Consider the following 22,240-nt stretch of genomic DNA (forward strand, 5'->3'; position numbering starts at 1 on the left):
CGAGTAAACACAGCTGACAGCCGCGGTGAAACTCGAGCGTTTAGAGCGATGCGATAGGAGCGATTAGAGCAGGGATGGGCAACTTGGATGGTGGTGGCGGCCACATAATGTATGTACTGGCCACCAAGGGGCCGCAGATTCACTTGGAACACACACACACAAATTCCATGTATTGTATGTAATTATTAACAAATATACTAAGTCTGACATCTTCATTGACATTTTACAATCTTTCAGGGAACATCCTCTAATAAGCTCACTAAACCAATACCAGTGCACAGAAATGTTCGCGATCAACGTGTTGGAGACCCCTGCTATAGATACTACCCCAGTTCCTAAACTGTAATGGAAGCGCAGCATTAAAGTGAGCCGGGCCTAACAAGGCCTAACAAGGCCTAACAAAACCGTACTAAGTCGAGCGAGGCCTGCGGTGGAAATGCGCCATAAGTAACCCAAAATGTTAAACAGTAAGAGTAGTAGTCATATTTCGTGAACCCATTGAAGAGTACTGTCACACCGGTGTGATCATTCTATAATACACCGTTAAAGCCCGGATGCCCCCAGTGGAGAAATGCTAACGCTAACACTACATTAGCATCGGCGATCTTTTCTACTTCATGCTATCTGCACGAATGTATGACATTGAACATTAAAAAGATCAGGCAGTTCAGGGAGAATCAAAGGAAGGCAGGCAGCTTTGCATGACGTGTTTCATTGTGGTGATAGTGAGGGCAGAGTCATGCATCGTCCTGCGGTGACCCGCAAAAAAAGTGATTCGCGGGTGGTATTTTTTCAAACGCTTTTTTCCGGGTACGGTTCTGGGTAAAACAAAGATGATGCGGGTCGGGTCGCGGGTGTTGCATAATAAATATATATTAAAATAATAATAATTTAGTTTAATGTTTAAATCCTCAGACCTCTCCCCCGCGGGACCGCGCATAATCATAACCTCTGCAGCGCATCAATCTGCTGCTGAGCGTGCCACATTCGAAATGGCTGAGGTGAAGGCGGATCTCAGAGAATACAGCATTGTCAATAACTCTTCCTCAAGAGCGAAATCCAACGTCTGGAAGGCTTTTGGTGTCATCCTAGATGGAGAAAATAACCAACATCCCACGCTTTTTGAGCCAAATACGCAACTGCGTGTGTTAATAATTGCACGTTTTCACTGCTCATAGGATATGCGGGTTCGGGTCGGTTTGCGGATCTTGTGCCGACGGGTCGGGTCGCGGAACTAATGGGCAATATGTGCGGGTGGCGGGGCGGGGCGGGTACGGTATTGCACGTCGCGGGTGCGGGACGGGAGCGGGTCTTGAAAATCAGACTCGTGCAGGACTCTGAGTGAGGGTAGTCAATCCCTTTTTTGGCAAGACAGTAGTGACGGCCATCTTGTTGTTGTGCGAGACCAGAGATGTAGTTCATTGAGCGTTTCACACAAAAAAATGTGTTACTTCACAGTTTTACGACACATTTTTTTTTTTTTGACTTGCAAAATTATCTTTTAAATTGACAAACATCATATGTGTAATTCGTGGCACAATTCAAACGGGATCGAAAGATAATCTTTCTCTCGCCATTGACTTCAATACATAATTGGGATATATATTTTTTTTAATCCTCTGGAGCAGAGAGAGGAGCTGTGGATTATTGTTATTGATTAATGCATCAGTGTTTCTTAGGGTCACAAACACTAAACTCACAACTTAAAATGAAAGCGTTTAGTTTATTTAATAAAAGAGCACATGTTCAATGTGAAAAGTGACAGTAGATATAGATTAGTTGCAATTTGGTGCTATATATATATATAAAAAAATATATATATAAAAAAAAAAAGATTATTTAAAAAATAATTGTTTTAACACCTTGAATTTCAGGGGGGGCGCGGGGCTCCATTGGCGGGGCGCAGCGCCCCTCCAAGACAATGGTAGGGGAAACACTGCATAGTTTAACCGAGCTCCCATTAGTTTTATGTTATCTGTTTGCAATGCATCTTAAAAAAACGTCATGATGTATTTACTCTCCCCCACTGCATTTACCATCTATCTATCTACTGGCCTACATGTCTACTCTTATTCTATTCAATGCATGCAGTCTTGAGCAATAGTGTCAGTGCAGTGCTTGAGAAAAACAACAAAGCAAACTTGTAGTCTCCTGATAAAGTTGTAGTCTGTGGCATAGCACCATGTCACACACTGTTAGTCCTCCAGAAAGCCACATGGACCACAGCGCCTGGAGCCAAACTGGCGCCATCCACTTCCTGGGCACAGGCAGGCAAGAGAACACCAGCTCTATTTATAACTTCTTATTAGTGTGGAGTGTTTTCAAATGAGGCTGAAAAGATAAGACAGCAGCAGGAAAAAGGTCAGTGTTGGTGGGAGGGGGGTTACCTATGTCTGTCATTTGTAGCAGGAAAGATAATGTTGAGTGGCAAAGTCAAGTTTTTTGAAACAAAGTTAAATGTTGGCTCTTACTCCTAGCAGGGTGGAAAGATACACTGAAGAGGAAACACGAAATTGCAACATAATCACTAGTTGCTAGGCCGAAATGGTGCGCGGTGCCTTTAAGAGAATCAAAACAACCGTTTACTTCCTGTAGGTTAGCAATAGCATTAATCCACTTCAGGACTAACATTAATTGTGAAATATTAACTTTAAATACTGTAGAAAAGTGTTGCTGACAATACAAAGAGACTGCAAGAAGGTCGTAGAAGGGATATATTTGTTTTAAGGGTTTAGAGGTAACGTTTTGTAATGGCAGGTAGAAAAAGAAAGATGCTGCCCGTGACAGATGCAGAAGCAGCAATAATTAAGCATAAAAACCAGACGGATTTAACTCTGAATGTCTCACCTGCTAAACTGAAGAACAATCCTTGTGAAACTCTTGAAAATGCTCAAAATTGTGAGGCGGAGCACAGCCACTACTTCACCAATAATGACCCGCATCAAAGACTGGAAGAGGATTTTTTCAAACAATCATGCATTAGTTTGGCAAAAGCATTCCTTGGCAAGGTAATGCTGCCCGGTTTATTTTTGTAAGGATGATTTCTGAAAGCCATATAAAGCTCTATCCATGCACATGTCCAGGTTGTCTACGTTTCAAACTCTTAAACCTTTAAACTACTTTGTATTTCTTCAGTCAGTCACTGTCATCAGTTGATTACACCATAGACTCCATGGGTCAGCTACAACCTTCTAAAATCCCAAAACACATAACCAAAATATGTTATGCTATCAGAGAAGGCTTAAAATAAAAAAATGGACAAGCTTGGAGCATTACATTTGTGGCTTTATCTTTGTCACTAATCCTAATTTAAATGTCTTTAAAATAACTATTTTTATATACCCTTTAATAAATTAATTGTTTTATATTTTTGAACTATCTTAATCTATTTTCTTGTTGTATCATTTTAATTTCTAATTAACATACGTTTTTTCTTACTTTTCTAATGTGTTTTCTGTTGAACTGTAATAATAATAGATGTATTTTGTAAGCACTTTTACAGGTGCTCAAAGTCGCTTTACAGAGATAGTGAAAACCAAAGAACAACAAATACATATAGTTAAAGTCACATTAAAATCAAGCAATACAACTCAAATCACACATTAAAAGCCAGATTGAAGAGGTGAGTTTTGCAATATGTTTTAAAAGGCGCTACTCAAATTCAATGTATTATAACTATCATAATTGTTGACAATTAATCTTCTGTAGGCTGACTAATCATCTAAGTGACTCATTTTAATAACATCTAATCTGTCTTGTTCCTGGTCCCTGCAGGTGTTGGTCCGCAGGTGTGCAGATGGCACTGAGCTGAGGGGGAGAATAGTGGAAACTGAAGCGTACCTTGGAGGGGAGGATAAAGCTTCACACTCAGCAGGAGGCAAACGCACCGAGAGGAACACAGCCATGTTCATGAAGCCTGGCACGATCTATGTCTATCTAATCTATGGCATCTACCTCTGTATGAATGTGTCTAGTGAAGGTACAAGCATATGCCATTTGGCCTACTAGTGCATACACAATAAGCCTACCTCCAAATATTTATCATTCATCTGACATTAAACCAATACATCAGTGTTTTTGATCGCCAATGCATAAAGGGCAAAAGGAAGGAGACAGGGTGGAGCCTTGCTGACGGATGCATATTGTGTGCTGTATTACCAGGGGAGGGGGCTGCCGTGCTGCTGCGCTCCCTGGAGCCCCTGCAGGGTCAGCCCGCCATGAGGCAGCTGAGGGCAGCCAGACGCAGAGAGGGAGCCCGACTACTGAAGGACAAAGAGCTCTGCAACGGGCCCTCCAAGCTGTGCCAGGCTCTAAATATACCCCGCTGTTTCGACCGTCGAAACCTAGCTGCAGACCCAGAGGTTTGGCTGGAGAAGGACCCCAACATAAATCCAGCAGAACCCAATGACATAGTATCAGCACCACGCATTGGAATTGAGTCCCATGGGGAATGGGCCAAGAAGCCCTGGCGTTTTTATCTCCGTGGGCACCCGTGTGTTAGCGTAGTGAATAAAGAAGCAGAAAGGCAGTCAGTGTCTGGAAATGTAACGAGCAATTTGGTTCCCTCAGAAGTGCAGTCTCACACAGGACAGCACAATGTCAAAAAGACGTGACTACTCTGCCATCTGTTACCTTTGTGGACTTCACCACATAGGCGGTATAAAAACTCAACAAGAAAGTCAAGATGGTAAAACAACCTCCATGACTGGTTGACTGAACAAATCCAAATGGGCATAAAATATACGAACATTTATTTTTGTAAATCTTAACCTATATTTACTTATTAATGAGTCTTTTTTTGGTGCTCCATCAGTGTTTTTAATAAACATTCATACTTTGGAAATTCTCTTCTCAGTGATTTCACAGATGTTTGGAGCGCTCTGTTTCTCTCAAAGCAGAAACAGCCTGTTTGATGTTTAGAGTCTTCCCTTTCTTGCTTTTTTTTCTCCTCACCTCTGGGATTGCAGAGTAGGGGGAGCAGGAGGTCTGGAATGATCGTTACGCAGTGTGCCGCTCTGTGGTCGGCACAGATTATCTAACACATCTGGGACATGCAGGGGTTACACAACTATGCAAAATAATCTGAGTTGAGGCATATCTGTTATGTACAAAATAATTTAATATTGTAAACAAACATTTGGCTCATAAGGGAAAAACACATTCATTCAACAATCAGTTCATTTTAAAACAACACTGTTGAGTAATAGCACTTAGCTGTGAGCACATCAGGCTCACAAACAGACATCTTCTGCATACTGTCCCCGTGCCATTACTCCATGGGGCACTGAAAGATTGAAATAATGGGATCTTCATGGTTGGTCACCACAAGGACACTGCGGAACTTGTCAAACATGGTCTTGAGCTGCGAGCGCCTCATGTTCTCGTTGTACATGATTTCTTCCAGGTGGTGATGTCCCCGGAAATAGTGCAGCAGCCTGGAAACAGTCAACATAACAGGCAGAACAGTTTTATGGAATCATCAACTGGGTAAATCCAATTTTTTTTTACTCCTCTAGACATTTCCTGTTTTGAACATGGACAGAACCTACAGCTGGCAACTGATCTTAACTACCCAGCTGATCATTTCCAATTAAATGTTCTAATATTCTTTGAATGCAATTAATACTTCTTATTCTCTCACTTAATCCCCACTAAAACGTATCCCATCTGTTTGGGATCTTTAAGATGGGACAACAGCTGCAATTGTGTGCGTTTATTCACAATGTTTGAGATTGGTTGATTAAAACCTTGGTCGCAATCTGTGTCAGACTGTTCAATATTAATGAATTGAAGTCTGTCAATTTTTGTCTCAGACAGGCCAAACACTGTGGAGTGTCTTTAATCTAAGCATAGAGCTGAGAAGAGTTTAATGCACTGATAAAAAACACAAAATATGCTTTGGCTTGGGTCTAAATACCTCGCAAACATCCTCAGATCCTCCGGATTTTGTGCAGCAGGGATGTTTAGGATAACCTGCCTCTCGTGCTCCGACAGGCTGGCGAGCAGCGTCTCCGTCATCCTCTTGTTGAGCGGAGAGTCCCCCCCGGGCAGCAGCTCTGCACTGGAGTTGTCCATACTGGGACTGGTGAGGGTCATGTCATCACTGCTGGCTATGAAGAGGAAGCACACAGACAATCATTGATTATCTATTGCCTTGTCATAGCACTAAGGGTTAGTCAGGAGGGGGCTGAGTGACGACATACTAGGGGAACCGAAGCTGAGGGCGCTCGGGGTGCTGAGGCTGCGGCCCCCTACTCGGGAAGCCAGTGGAAGATCTTCATCCTTCAAGCCAGGCTCATCTTCACTGGGAGGAACCAACAGGCAGACGTAAGTGTGCAGCTGGATGAGGAGGCGGCGCTGAAGCATCCACACCACCATCTGGATCAGCTGGGCCTGGAGGAGGAGAAACACAGAACAAGTGAAACTGAGCAGACTGATGTCCCTAACCAGGTCAAATATTTTAAATCAGCCACTGGTACCACACTAGCTCAAAAATAGAGCCAAAATAAAGCGCCCTGGCTCTGATCTTGTTCTCATGAAAAATAGAGGCTGCAGACGTTGGAGCTGATGTCCCTTTTCCATTTATTATTCAGCGCCGACGCTCAAGCAGCTATGCCAAAACAACACGGGTCGGAGGAGAACAGCAGATGGTTCTGCTCTTACAACGCAGCGTATACCTTTACAGAAAAAGCCCTTTATATACTAGATGTTTACCGGGATGCTTTAATTGTACTTCTATTTTGTTATAAAAAATGTATTTTGATTATGTTCACAATGTCTGACTCTATTATTCTTCAATCTAAATATGTTAATAGTTTTAAAAATAGAAATATTACAGTTATTTTCTAATTATGTTTATATTGTTCAGCTCTTTAAAAGAAGACTGGGGGACTGTCAGACTTTTAAAAATGTATTCATTAAATACTATTTGTTTTTGTAGGGCTTGATGTTTATTACTGTGTGAAGGCGTGGGGATGTTGGCTTTGTATTTGTTATTGTACGATAGTCCTACCTCCTGTGCGGGAGCTTCCAGGGGATTTCTGAACTCGGCCAGAGAGACAGGCAGAGAGAACTTGGCTAACATCGAGGGCAGATCATGACCAGGAAACTGCTGAGCAAACTGCTCAGCCAATGATGAGTATCTATCCAGAGAGAAGGCCGACATTACAATACATTAACAGCAAGATTTCCCATTAAAGTAGCTTTTTCAACAATGGTGTAAAAGAAAAGGCTATTTGAATGTAAAGATATTGTGTGTATAGAAGAAAATGACATGTTCTGCCAATGGCCTAATCCAGTCATTTCATAACAAATCTTAAGGTGCAAGTACAAATCTGAATCAACGAAAACTAAAGATTAGATTCGTTTTTGTACCTATGTAGGAGGCGATGGCACAGGTGAGTGCTCAGCAATTATTATTATTAACTATATTATTATTAGATCAACGGTAATCATTGAACACTCACAGGCTGATGTTGGCGTGAGGAGACAGCATGTAGACGTTGTTCTCACACAGCGGGTAGATGATGATCGCTTTGCCCCAATAAACCAAGTGAGCAGCAATTTGAAAGATCTGAGGGAAATTCATTTGCAAATATTATTAGCAATGTGAAATCAGACAATAAACAAAAATATGGTTTGCAAATGAAAAACAAATGAAGAAGGAAGATATAAGCACTTCTTATACTGGTGGTTTTAGATTGTCTTTGAGTGTACACATATTGTCCACTAGATGGCAGTAAGACACCTTTAACACCTTTCTGGGTAAACAACTTTGACTGGTACATATTTTAATTTCTCAGATACGCAGTATGATATCGCTCCAGTGTTGCACTTTTTTTTAGCAAACTGTGGCACATACATCCTATTTCATCATCACCTTTGATTCTCCTACATGAAACACAACATGTATACCTTTAATTACACCTTGTGTGGGTTGTATTTAAATGGTTATACACATTTTTTAATTAGTAGAAGGTAAATCTTATTTTATGCCCTGTGAGATCAGAAAAAGACATCTTGTGTTGTAGAGTGCAGTGGTGATGCAGGCAGTGCTACTGTTCTCCACCTGCAGTAAGGCCAGGTCAGCATCCTGTGCCAGCTGCTGCAGGTTCTTCACCGCTGAGCAGGTTTTGATGAGGCGCACCATCGCAGGCGAGCAGTCCAGAGGAAGCTGGTTCAGCAGCGCCTTCTCACTCTCCAGCAGCAGCAGGGCATGGTAGGGCCTGAAGGAGGAGAGCACATATGATATATCAACAGACAAGACTGGGTACTCAATAGAAGCCAGAGGGGATCAGCTTTAGTACCAGTCCACAGAACAACAGAGTGTCTGATTCAGTGAAAATTAAATCATCTTTCAGCAGAGCACCATTTTCACCCTGTGCAGTGTCAAAAGGCAGAAATAAAAGATCACAACTCTGATGTAGTATGATGAAGTATCAATAGGGGGCAGTATGTTCCAAAGAAAACGTGACGTTTATTTTGGATGCTTTGAATAGTAAGTCACTCATAAAACTTAGCCTTTAATCGGCCTTAAGAGAAAACAATTCCCCTTACACATTACACACTGATGGGGGATTATACTCTCAGTTTTTAGGAACTGCAACTTCTTGCAAGACAACATTTTGTGGGCCCTCTGTGACTAACAACATTTGTATATATATATATATATATATATATATATATATATATATATATATATATATATATATATATATTAGGGCTGTCAAGTTAATAACGCGTTAACGCAAAAAAACGCAAAAAAAAATTAACGCCACTAATTATTTTAACGCGATTAACGCATGTGTATTTTTTGTCCTCGGCCGCCGTAGTTTCAGAGCGCATCGAGTTTAAAATACCATCTACAAGCTGATGCTGACAGCCCCGCTCCTGCTGCCCGCTTGTAGCAGACCACACTTCCACGCTCACCGGCAGGCCCGGACTGGCCATCGGGAGGACCGGGAGGGTGTGTGTATGTGTGGCGCGAGCGAAGCACACCTTACGTGTTGTTGTTAGCATCTGGTGCTAGCTAGCTGAGCTAACGGATATAAGGAGCTGTTTCAATGAAAACAGAGGAGCGACATTTCGCCGACAACTGCGCCGAGCACTTGACTTGATGCAGGTAGCCAGACAGCACACTCAGCCAGACCCGGCGCCAGAACAAATCTAAAGGGAGGGCATATGATTTTCATGGGAGGGCACACAAAACCGTCATGTGCTGCGGGCCTGCGGCACAATATATATCAAACAGCAAGGCCAACTCTGCATCTTTGTGCAGCGTATACTCAAACAGCGATAGGAAGAGCCCACTGCCTGACTCGGACATGCTGTGGAATACAATCGTGGTCACCTCTGAGAGGGAGTTGGTTGACAGCTAAAAAAGCTATAATATCAACGACAGCTGACACGTAATAACGGTTCCGTGCCAGCTGATCTGTGTGCACCAAAGTACTAATTTCCTTATTTGTTTCCTCGCGTATCTGTTTCTCTCTCCACAAACTCTCACATGAAATGTGTTCTTTTGATGCGGCATGTCTTAGCAGTCCTTTATCAGTCTGTAATGTGGGTTTCCCGTCGCAAAAACCTTTGACAGTAAAAGCCGCATCAGATGAAGACGTATTTACTTTAAACTGTCTACAGGGGAAACAAAAGGCTGCGTCTGCTTTTAGCGAATATTCAAGCTATGGTCTGTTGTACCATGCAGTGGCAAAAGTGCGCTTCTTTCCTGAAAACAATCTCCCTGAATAACGATCCAGTTTCACCTGGTTGGGTTTATTAACCCCAAGATCATCTGGGGCTGTTGGTCTTTGAGCGTACCAATAGTACCTGTTGATGTGCTGCAAGATAGCGTCTGTAGTGGAGGCACCGGCACGGAGGAGGAGGAGGATGCTGGCGGGTGTGGTACAGGGTGTGGCAACGCAGGTGGTGATGGTAGGGGCACAAGGAGCTGTGCCTCGGAGGACAGCGTTGGTGGCGCCCGCCTTGATGAGTCAAGGATTGGGCTCGCTAACTCAGCCCCGGGGTTTGCCGAGGTCAAGCTTGTGACATTAAGGCGTGCTGCTGCAACGGCAGGTGCAGGGACGCCAGCAGCACCATCGGCTGCAGTTCTTTCATCGCTATTTCGTTTTAATAAATCCTTAGACCTTTTAAGCCAATTTCTGATGTCCATTTTGTAATTCAAACAGAAATGGGAGTCTACAGAATGCACAATAAACAAATCCAGAATAGGCGGCAGAGTGTGACGCTGTGATTGGTCTAAATGTGGACGAATCACAAATCACAACAGACACATGAATTTATTTGACGTAGCCTGTGATTTTTTGTTTTAGTTACTATCTGACATCACATACATCGTAGCATAAAAGTTCATAGTTTATTTATAATTAAAAAAATAAAGATCTTTTAAAAAAAAAAAAATTGATAAATAATAAAAAACTTGTTTATTGGGGAGGGCAGGAATGTCAAATGGGAGGGCCTGGCCCTCCCACGGCGCCGGGCATGCACTCAGCACGGATAGTGCCGCAACACAGCTCATACACACAGGCATATATGCCTTGAGCTGCACATAGCTCCAACGATCACACACACACACACACACACACACACACACACACACACACACACACACACACACACACACACACACACACACACACACACACACACACACACACACACACACACACACACACACACACACACACACACACACACACACACACACACACACACACACACACACACACACACACACACACACACAGTATTGTATGAGAGAGGTTCTAGGTTGAATTGAGGCGAATATTTGTAATGTTCAGAGGTTGTTGTGTTTAATATTCATGAGAATATTTGTCATTGTTCAAATGATAATAAACAAACATATAAAGCATAGTTGTCCACTCATATGTTGATAAGAGTATTAAAAACTTGAAAAATATCCCTCTAAGGTACATTTAGAACAGATAAAAAATGTGCGATTAATTTGCGATTAATCGCGATTAACTATGGACAATCATGCGATTAATCGCGATTAAATATTTTAATCGACTGACAGCCCTAATATATATATATATATATATATATATATATATATATATATACTGAATAGACTATTCAAACAACACAGATGAAAGGGGATTGTTAGAATCCTAGGCTACTTGGTAGTCATGTTTATGTCTTTGCATGCTGACTGACTTTATGTAGTCAATGAGATAGAGTCATGAGTTTTCTAAACTGACAATAACAAACTCATTTTGAAGCTTTGCATGACTTGCATGAAATTAACAATGAATAAGCTGCTGCTTTCGGGGACCACACATTTTCTCTTCTTGCTTTTTTGAGGGCAGAAAAGAAGGAACCTATATTTGCAATTAAAAGTACATTTTATAAACGTTTTATATAGTGAATACAAATGTGGCAATTGTTTGAAATAGTTTAAAAAATAAAAGGCCTTTTGGGTATTAACCTAACACTTCCTACATGTGTTTATGCTTTGAGAAGGGGGACTTTGGGTGGGGTATTTGTGTTTATTTATGATAGGCCATTTCCAGTTTCACAATGATGATTGAAGTGTTGCCAAAAGTGATATTTGAACAGTTTTAACCCACATAGAAGAGGGTAGAAACCTTTCATTCTGCACATTAAAAGAACACACAAACCTTATAGCCTTAAGGCTGCGCTCTAAGGCCTCGGGGGGGATGTGGTTGCCGCCAATCCTGTGGATCTTATGTGGTAAACAGAAGCTCACCTCCAGCCAGTTGTTAATGTGTAGACGCACCACACCTGTTGTACAGAGGCTGCAAGAACATGAGTATTAGAATCTTACTTATGAGCCATATACATACAATGATAAGAAGAACATAATGCACACACCTGTCATAAGCCTCCTTCAGGTCTCTGGCTAGTTTACATTTGGGAAGAATTTGCCTAAATGGGGACTGGGGGCTTGCTTCTGCTAATTCCAGAAAGACAGAGAACATTGTCAAAATACCATAGTACATTAGCTTGATCTGCAATCTTAATTCCAGAGAACGAAAAATAATCTGCAACTTTTTCTGACAATCAATTCATTGTTCAAGTCATTTTTATGCAAAACAAACTCAATTATAGAGATGTCTGTCTTTTCTCTATTTTATATTATATTAATACATGTGAACATTTATAAACATCACCTTGGACTTTTCAATGTTTCACTATTGTCTGACATTTAATTGGCAGCCCAAACATAATCAAAGTGTTAATCATGTGACAAGCTACATCTCTGTCAGCAGTGAGGTGTGTGACGTGTGAACCTCACTCTCAGTCATGGTGGTGATCTCGTCCTGGACGGCCAGCATCAGTTTGGCCTCCCTGGTCAGGTACTGGCAGCGGCGCTCCTCGTGCTGCAGGGCGATGGCGATGCGGCGCGACAGGTTGTGCATGCAGCTGATGACGGACGGGTCCGCGTTCGCCTGCAGAGAGCAAAGACAGAGGAAGAAGTTTTGGAAACATTGTCTTTTGTCAGAAACATGTCATACCTTTACAACTTAATAATAACCTATGATGTCCTTCATTTTTGAACCTCTGTTTGTTGGGTATACATTTTTTTTTTTTACATATGTTGTGTACATATATTATGTCATTTTATCGGTATAAGATAGAGAAAATAAAATCATAAATAACACCCCATCATCAATTAACAGTCATGGGTTTATGTTATTTAATTAGTCATTATTGGTAACCAAAGTGACTCACTAAGTCGCTTTGGATAAAAGCGTCAGCTAAATGCAATGTAATGTAATGTAACCATATCAAATGGATTTGAATAAACTGTCAAACATGTATAATCCCTAATATTTAAATTACTTTTGAGCTTTTTTATGTGGCGTAAAGATCTTAGCTGGTAACACACTAAGAGACAAATTAAAATATATGAATGAAAGGCAAAATTCTAATTGTACTTATATGATAAATATATACATATATTCTTCAGACTCTGTCTAAAAAGCTATTGCCTCATGTCTTTGGTAGTTCAGAAGTCTGGAGGTTGTGTTGTACTAAGAAGTAATTATAATATTTTGTTCAGGTATGTAAATGAGGATGGACAAAATATATAAAAGGAGTGCTCAGTAACCAACAATGTCTCTTTGCATTGTTAAGATCAGCTGCCATCATTTGATATGAATTGCAGTACATCTAAAAAACAAAAGGGTTATCTTCAGGAATGAACAATACAAATAATTAAATGGGTATACTTAATTACATTGTCAATCCATTGAATTGTAAATGGTTACATATTGTGCAAATGTATACACAAAAATGATCCCCCCCATTATGAATATATATTTTATCAAAAAACATGCACTCCCTCACAGCTGATATCCAGGGTAACTACCACAGTAGCGGTAGATGGCATTGACTAAACATGACTAAGCACTTTTCGCCCCCTCTCAGCTCAGCTGTACTGTCTTTCTGGGTACAGTGACTCAGCATAGGAGGAGCACGTCGTGTTGGACAGCGTGATTAAGGCCCCATCGGCCCCTTCCCTCTGAGTTCCCATGCTCTCTCAGATAGATAGAGTAACAGGAATATTATCATCCACAGCACACATAGATTAACTAAACACTCATATTGGTCTCCCACCCTCAGCCAGCCAACTTCATTGTGCATTAATTAAAAAATGTATATATTGGATCTGTATTGTGAATATTAACATTTATGCACAGTTTATTTAAAATCTAGAGCAGACGGCTCAACGATTAATATTTAAAATCTAAATTATGTTTTTTACCTACCCTCAGTGCAAAGACCACGTTAAACAAGATCATCGTAGGCATTTCTCTCTTAGGGGAAGGATCTGTCTTAGAAACCTGTGGACAGAAAAGCATTTTTTTCACAAGATGCTTGAAATAAACTATTTACATAAACAATGTAAAGTGAACATCTCCACAGCATCAAAATGTATACATATCAACTTAGTTTAAAAAAACAGTTACATTCACAAATATATCAAAAATAAAATGTGCACAAGCAAATGTTATACGACAGACCAAATCTCTGCAACAAAACAACCTTTTTAAAAACCTGAAATGTTTACTTTGAATTGAGCCTGAAATGACTCATTCTGATAAGTCAAGAACGGGAGGTGTAGTTGGATTTAAATTCAGTGTAATGCAAGTTGTTCCAGTTATTTTCAGAGAGGCAGTTGTTAATAGAATATGTTATTTGTAGTGCATTGTTTTTCACATTGTTGTTGTTTTCATTGTCACAGAGAAGTGCCAACAGGGAGAGCTGCTGATGTTCAGACCATCATGCCAAAGTTTAAAGTTTGCGTATGTTGAGGCTCGTTCACAATGGAAATGGCCATCAAGACCAAAGGCAAGAAACATATTACAGTAATAATATTAAGAGAATTTAAAATGGCACTTTTTATTGATATTGTACCTCCTTGGTGTCTAATAAAGATGGGAGGATATAGGACTGCTGATCAGCGCAGAGGCAAACATATACAGACACTATCATGTACCAAAGAACAGGCTAACAAAGTTGCTATCTTTCAGCATTTATTTAATAATGAATGATGATTGCCTTATTTAAGATTGGTTTGATTATTTGTTTACACTAAAAGTTTAAATCCAGAATAACTTTATTGAGACACATTGTGTTCCTTACCTGAATGATGGGAGGGTGCTGAAGGGGCGTAGGGTGACCCACGAATCGAACATTGTCTATCTTCAGTTCAAACTTCTTACCACATATATCAGATTTGGTGGCCAGGATGGTGGCGAGGATGATGTCAGAGAACCTTAAAGAAGGAAGAACAGACTCAATTAGAAAAAGTGGGATCAGGGGTCAAAGCACAGGAACAGCTGAGACACGTAAGAAAGTCTAAATTAGCTGTTGGTTTAAATGTTTTCACTATCCTGTCTATAAGACGGGCTGCGTTTATCAGATGCCTGTAATGCAATTGATCAATGACAGTAGAAATGAAATATCTTGTGGTGCTACTGGAGAGGAGGAAAGAGGAAGAGGCCGCCTTGCAGAAACAGTGAAGTCGCTGTATGAATGAAGAATGTGAAAGACACATGCTGGTTTGACTTAAGTTACTCATGCTGCAATCAAAGGGACAAAAATCAAGGCGTTAACTTCAAGAAAAATTAAAACACATAAAAGACTTACCTCAGCAACACAATTGAAAAAGATTGTGTAGCAGCGGCTGTATTGCATTTGATTTATATTGTGTTTGGTAATGAGTCTTCATACTACAGGAAATGTAATCAATGTGAATTAAAAGGTTAATTATTCCGTCTAACTATTGGATTTCTTTATTTTTTGGTGATAAAAGAGGAGAACAAATGAAATTCTGAATTAATCAAGGCTCTGATTCACTGGATCTGCTACTAATACATCACAAGGATTTGACTTAGATTAGGGTTGGGGATCCGTACAGGACACAAAAAGGAAAGAAGGGGATAAAAAAAGACAGGGGTGATCTAAGCGAAGGAAAGTGGTTTAGAATGATTTGGTCTTACCCTGCTACCAACTGTTCGTCAGTTAGTGGAGATTGTTCTCTGAAATGGGAATTGGGCCATAAAAAAGAAGAAAAAAAGCAAACAAAAGGGAAAATGCAACACACAGTTGGGCTGAATGCATAAAATGGACATCAAAACAACCCGAACAAACATGTGACACTGTGATGTGAAAAGGCTGGTCTTCTTTTTGATTCGAGCAAACACCAGTTTACCCTGACCGAATCTTATTTGATTAATGTTGAAACATGTTGGATAAAGGGATTATTTGGAGATTTTGGAGTGTAGCTGTGTGAGGCACACATCCATATACCTACAGTAGATGGCGGTCAGCTTGTCCACAGTTTAGAGAAACAGGCAGGAGTTAGGCCCAGAAAGCAAAGGAATGTATATATTAAATATATGTTTTTTTAATTATGTGGTTTACGGTAGTGCTGGTTATCTAAGAGAATGATGTTAACTTTGCTCGGACATTGATTGAGTATTTTATTTGATCCCATATTTGGTTTTACAGACTTTTCAGGAAGCACTTGTGCTGCTTTACCTTGCCGTGAGACCGCCCTTTCTATTGGGGAACTGAAGCTGATATCTATAGTCGTTAGTTATCTCTCAAAGCCACCAGAATCCTTTGAGAAAGGCTTTATTTTTACCTCGCAGAACACAGGAGTTGCTGCTCTGCTGCTGCCTCTATTGGTTGTTTGTGTTATTTTGACTTTGGTGTCACCCCATGTCACACAACACACACCACAAGTCACACAATAACACAAACCAATCAAGGCATCTGTAGACTAAAAAACGTCTGTGATCTGAAAGGTAAAATAGTTTTAAATACTTTTTTCAATGAAGGAGGCGGCTAGGGGAAAGCATAGATAGTGGCTTCAGTTTCCCGTCTGATGGTAAGGTAAAGTGTGGCAATATTTCTTAAAAAGCATCCTTTCAAACTGAGTTTTTACGTGGCTTAAATATGCTGCAATTCCACAGCAGTTTAATGCATTGCTTACGAGCTGGTTTCTCCAAACTGGGGGCCGGCCAACCGCCATCTACTGACGATATGCACTGACTATGGAAAAGTAGCTCACACAACCCCCACTTTAGAATATCCAACTATCTTTTTAATAGATAAGTGATCTTTAAAGCCAAATACAAATGTTCATGAAGACATATATTCTGTAAACATTCCTCAGAAAGATATAGATAAACTAGTGTAAGCAGTGACTTATAACCAGCCACATATATAATGAGCACCACTTATACTGGTCTTTGTAAAGCTGCTAGTGTATGACTTTAAACTTATACGGCCGGGTCTTACATAAGACAAAAACGATGTTCATAAATCTACTGTATCAGCTTAACTCTGGTTCCAAATGGCTGCTAATAATAATTTTAAAGTCAAATAAGTTTATAAGATTCGATTGTGCTACTTTAATTTTCTCATCCCAGTATATATTATTTACTTATTATGACCCTTGACTCGAGTGAGTATAATACTCACTCAAGGGTCATTAAGGTCAAATATTTCGTAAAGCTGTAAAAATGTAACTCATATAAAACCTGTTCTTCAGTAGGGAAAACTGAGCCCAAGAAAGAAAATGTCTGACCGTTTTATCTCGTCTTGGTCAGTGAGCTGAATTGATAAAACATAATTGTAATTATCTGCCAACCAATGAGGGGCCAGCATTACCATCCATTAAGTAAAAGCATGACGAAAACTAAATGCTGAATAAAACCGTCAGTACTAAAAGCACAGCCAGCTGGTGTCCAACACACTGCGGGAAATATTTAACCATATCTCACTCTTCTCTCAATCTTTTCTGTTATGTCAAATTATTCAGTTTTAACACTTAAATGTTCATTGTCTAATTGTGGCTATATAACAGAGTCCTTTGCATGCTTTAAATTATTTCATCTCATAACTTTAATTTGTTTTCACTTTAGAATTTCCTTCTTACCATTAACCACAGTGGAATACATGACTTAGCTGTCGACTGATCTGAACATGGATCAACCTGACTTGAGTTTTCCTCTTCTTTTCCTCAGTGGATAAAAAAAGTCAACCCTTTATCTTTTATTTCACGAATAAAAAATGGATAAGATGAATAAAATTGGATTCATCAATACACTGTATTAGTTTCTTTATTCATCTTAAGTGAAGGTTTACAGGCTTGTGTTTATTACCGGTACAGATAAGTGAGCATATTTAAACCGCAGCTGGTGATATGAAACATTTCAAGGGACATTTAGAAACATTGTGAGCATATTTTGCAGTACCAGCCATAAAGCTTTTTTTTTTTATTAAAAAAGCTTTATGAAACCCAATTCCATAAATGTAAATGATTATGGGGCTGCAAGGCCTTAATTCCTCTTGAAAACTATGACAACTTTCTTGAAAATATAAAATAAGATCCAATGCAAAATGGAGGAAAGAACTAATGACATTTGGTGTGAATGTGGATCTTAGAATGGGTTTTGTGTCATGTTCTTAATAATGCATTAAAAAAAGACCTGTAATATTAAATGAAGACCGATAAAATACCTTGAATCACCATCCTGATCGTCAAGACCTTCCCCGGTTGTGTTCAGAGCATATGGACTTCGCTGTTTTGCTTGTGGAAATAAATTATATTATATTAGTTCACAAGATTATTAAAGCCAATTAGAAATACATGGGTGGAGATTAAATAACAATGCTATAGTTCTATAGAGCCCTAAAAACAAGATGTTTAAATAACAAAGCTATAGTTCTTGGTTGAGTCTTTCTTTCTGTTGTTATGTGTGACCACTTCGGTTCTTTGCTTAAGCAGTTTTCCAGTATTTACGTAATCATTTAGGAACTACCCCAAGGTTTCCATATGTTGCCGTGAAAGCTTTGATATGAAAGTTTTATATAAAAGTCAGATCTCAGACTCATCAGGGTGTGGGCAAACTAACAAGTACTACCAAATGACACTCAATTGGAGCAAATAGGTAAATTACAGTTTACTAAGCACAAACAAGTACAACAACAAATGCATAACAACAGAAAAAGTTGTCATTGCGGGCCAATACATCCCTTCCTGAAATAAATTAGTCACACTTTTCTTAGTGTTAGCATTACAGATAAAATATGTTGCAGGGCTGTGATTTTATGTTGGGGGATAATTGTAACGTTGACAATGCTTTGTAAATGTGAGACCTCAGACAGAGTTTATTTCTTAAATAAAGTATTTAGGAGATGAACTAAGGAATCCTGGTTAATGTTAACCTAGCTTGTGCTACACCTACCTGTCAGAGATGACGGACATTCAGCCACTCTTTGGAAGGGATATCGGAAAAGTAGTTTGTTCCCTCTGCTGCCAGAGCTTACCAGTATGACGCTAATAGGGCTGGTTCTGTCGCCAGATTTGTACACGCTGTTTTGTGACTGACTGTACATGGATTGTCGGTCATCTGGTAAACCAGCTAATGGGTTGAACATAGTGCTAGCATTCTAGCTAACTTCACGTTAGCTGAGAGACTGCGAGCTGTAACCCTAGACCGAGCAGTAACGGTTAGCTGGTTGCAGGTGCATTAATGTCTGCCATACATGAATACCTGAACAAATAATACTTTAACTGGAATTAACTTGAAGGCCTGACACTCTTGTCCTCCCTACCGCACATCCTGCTGCGTTTGTTATGTGTCACGTTGAAAAATGTCCGGATGGAACAGAGCAAGCGGTCAGAGGATCCCCTCCCATATCTGTCAGGGCTCCCCTAGTCCGTTAGCCAGTAAGAATGTAATTATTATTTTAATTATGTCAGCTTTAACATTTCCCTAATGTAAAAGTACCAATTCGTCATTCGCATATTTTGAAAAGAATGTATGATATCATTAGTTGCAAATGCTTGGCTACTTTACTGTAAAAGCTGGAAATGTGAAGCTAAGTTGAATGACTTACATCCTCATATTTATCTCATGATCTGAATCCATATATATCCATATAACTTAAAGTGCCATAAATAGGCTACAGCAGGACATTTCTTTCAAATTCGTGAATGATGATATGGTGTCAAATTGAAATCAATTGCAGCAATCATAGTAGGCCTACAGTCTGATCAATGTAGGTTAAATTGAGCTCGAACGAGTGCATGTATCAGTGGGGATAATGCAAATTGGTTTTACACCACATGAGCAAAGTTGCATGAAATGCAGCGGTCAGAGCGTGTGTGCGTCTATAAGAGTTCCCCGGATGTATTACTTCCTCGGTGATATGGATCATCAAGTGGCGGCCGGTCCATAGGGGCGGCCGGTCCATAGGGGCACCTCTTCCCATATTAAAAAATAAAAATAAAAATAAAAATAAAAATAAAAAATATATTTTAAAAAACATATATATTTTTATTTTTATTTTTAATGAACAAGGTAAATATTATATAATTGGTATCAGTAAAATGTATAATCTACAATAAAATATCGTTTAAAATTGTGTTACGATGTCTAAAGTTACTGATAAGTCACATGTTTCCTGCCTGGCCTTGCCCGTGTACCTTCTCTCGTCTGGGCGCTAAGAGAGGAGCCCTCAACCAGTGCAGCAGCAGCCACTAACAGCTGACTGTTGCTATCTGTAACGTGTAAACTATGCCGCGAAAACATAATTTCAGCCAATCAGCGTCGTCAAATATGATGGTCACAGGGCTCCTACGTGAGCGCCCGGTGCAGTCTGTGAGTTGTTTGGACTCGTATCCAAGGATCACCTCTGACTGATCACTGTGTCATCTCTTTGTCCTTTTTACTATGCAACTTCAGTCCCAATCTTAAACCTATATGGAAATTCAATAATAGTCTTTTGGAGAATGCAGATTTTTGTAGAGAGATCAAACAACTGATAAAAGAAACTCTGGCTTTGGATATGTCATCTCTCACTAAATGGGAATGGTTTAAATTTAGTGTGAGACAGATTGCGATAAAATCCTGTAAATACTCTTCTAGATTAAAGAAACAAAAACAACAAGAGATGACAAGTGCAATTAATAATTTATGCCTTAAAGCTGAGTTATCATTGGATGAGCAAATTCAACTGAACAATTTACAAACTCAATTAGACAACATGTATTTAGAAAAAGCAAAGGGAGCTTTTATTCGTTCGAGAGCCCGATGGATTGAGCAAGGAGAGAAAAACACTTCTTATTTCTTCAATCTTGAAAAGCAAAGACAAGTGAAAAAGCTAATCCAAAAACTGATTATTAATGATGTCACTATTGAAAATCAAGACCAGATAAATGAAGAAATTAGACTTTTTTATAGCCATTTATATAACTCAAAGTTTTTTCTAAAGAAAATTGTGATAACTTTTTTAGTAAAATTACAGAATTCAAAAAGACAATAGATTATTCTTTTAAACAGTATATGGACGATGGACTAAAAATTGAAGAATTAGATAGTGCATTACTGCAAATGTCTGGTGGCAAATCACCAGGGCTGGATGGTTTAACCATAGAGTTTTATAAATGTTTTTGGTCAGATGTGCGAGAAATGCTTTATAAGGCGTTCACAGATTGCATTTCAGCAGGAAACCTTTCGCCAACCATGAAACATGGCCTTATTACCTTAATTCCAAAACCAAATAAAAATAATCTTTTGTTGGATAATTGGAGACCTATTACCCTGTTATGTAATGATTACAAACTTTTAGCACATGTTTATGCTAACAGGTTAAACTCGGGTCTGAATCAACTAATAGATGAATGTCAATCAGCCTTTATAAAGGGCAGAAGTATTCATAACCATACCAGACTGATATTGGATATGCTTGATTACCAGGAGTTTATTGATACTGAAGGTCTTGTACTATTTCTGGATTTTTACAAGGCTTTTGATACTGTTGAACATTCCTTTTCAATGGAAACTCTGACATTTCTGGGTTTTGGTGAACATTTCTGCAACATAATTAGGATGCTCTACTCTGACATTTATAGTTCTGTATCTTTGAACCCTGGAATGAGCCCTAGGTTTAAGGTTTTACGTGGTATTCGACAGGGTTGCCCTATTTCCCCCAAATTATTTATTCTGACCACCCAAGTATTAACAACGCTTATTATAAAGAATCACAAAATATTAGGCATTACCCTCTTTGACAAAGAGTTAAAAATTAGTCAATTTGCAGATGACACATCCATTTTCCTAAAGAATAAATCCATGGTAAAGGAAACTCTTAACACAATTTCAATTTTTTCAAAAGCATCAGGGTTATCTCTTAATCTTTCAAAATGTGAATTACTCCCTATCCATTCATGTGATGATTCCACTATTGACTCTATTAGAGTGGTACCTGAGGTGAAATATTTGGGAATAACATTATCTAAAAATTATATCAGGAGAGAAGATCTTAATATTTGTAACCGTATCACAGATATGAAGAAATCTCTCAGTCGTTGGTTAACTAGAGATCTTACTATTTTTGGCAGAGTTCTTCTTACTAAAGCAGAAGGTATATCTAAACTTATTTATCCATGCCACTCATGTTTTGTCTCTTCGGCTAATATAAAAAAAGCCAACTCAATTATTTTCCAATTCTTGTGGAGAAATAAAACTCACTACATTAAAAAGTCACAGCTTGTTAAAGAATATGATAAAGGCGGAATTAAAGCTTTAGACTTTGAATCGATGATTGGAACAATTAAAATAAAATGGTTGAAAGCTTTTTTGTCCCAGCCAGAATCCATGTGGTTCCATATTCCAAAGGCCATATTTAAACGTCTAGGAGGGTTTGATTTTCT

At 39.3% G+C, this 22,240-nt stretch overlaps 2 protein-coding genes across 4 annotated transcripts; one reads left to right on the forward strand and one right to left on the reverse strand.

The window, feature by feature from the left end:
- The first annotated feature begins 2,586 nt into the window (after positions 1–2,586).
- Positions 2,587–4,839, forward strand: mpg (N-methylpurine DNA glycosylase). The gene is made up of 3 exons (XM_034142677.1): positions 2,587–3,008; positions 3,775–3,979; positions 4,162–4,839. Exons 1-3 carry the CDS (start codon positions 2,751–2,753, stop codon positions 4,611–4,613), a joined length of 915 nt encoding a protein of 304 aa, XP_033998568.1. The 5' UTR covers positions 2,587–2,750; the 3' UTR covers positions 4,614–4,839.
- Positions 4,840–5,101: 262 nt separating this feature from the next.
- Positions 5,102–19,157, reverse strand: nprl3 (NPR3-like, GATOR1 complex subunit). 3 transcript variants are annotated; one of them, XM_034142675.1, is made up of 14 exons: positions 18,768–19,157; positions 18,040–18,109; positions 15,510–15,548; positions 14,650–14,782; positions 13,773–13,847; positions 12,296–12,449; positions 11,872–11,950; positions 11,658–11,795; positions 8,069–8,225; positions 7,467–7,573; positions 7,013–7,142; positions 6,204–6,393; positions 5,918–6,110; positions 5,102–5,435 (listed from the first exon to the last, which is right to left on the reverse strand). In XM_034142675.1, the coding sequence occupies exons 1-14, from the start codon at positions 18,958–18,960 to the stop codon at positions 5,270–5,272; spliced, it is 1,824 nt and encodes a 607-aa protein (XP_033998566.1). In that variant the 5' UTR covers positions 18,961–19,157; the 3' UTR covers positions 5,102–5,269. The 3 variants fall into 3 exon arrangements, with proteins under 3 accessions (XP_033998566.1, XP_033998565.1, XP_033998567.1); XM_034142674.1 differs by having other exon boundaries at positions 11,872–11,953; XM_034142676.1 differs by lacking the exon at positions 15,510–15,548 and having other exon boundaries at positions 11,872–11,953.
- Between the last annotated feature and the right edge of the window lie 3,083 nt (positions 19,158–22,240).

This window comes from Trematomus bernacchii, unplaced genomic scaffold (assembly GCF_902827165.1).
Source record: "Trematomus bernacchii unplaced genomic scaffold, fTreBer1.1, whole genome shotgun sequence".
In the NCBI taxonomy this organism is placed as follows: Eukaryota; Metazoa; Chordata; class Actinopteri; order Perciformes; family Nototheniidae; genus Trematomus; species Trematomus bernacchii.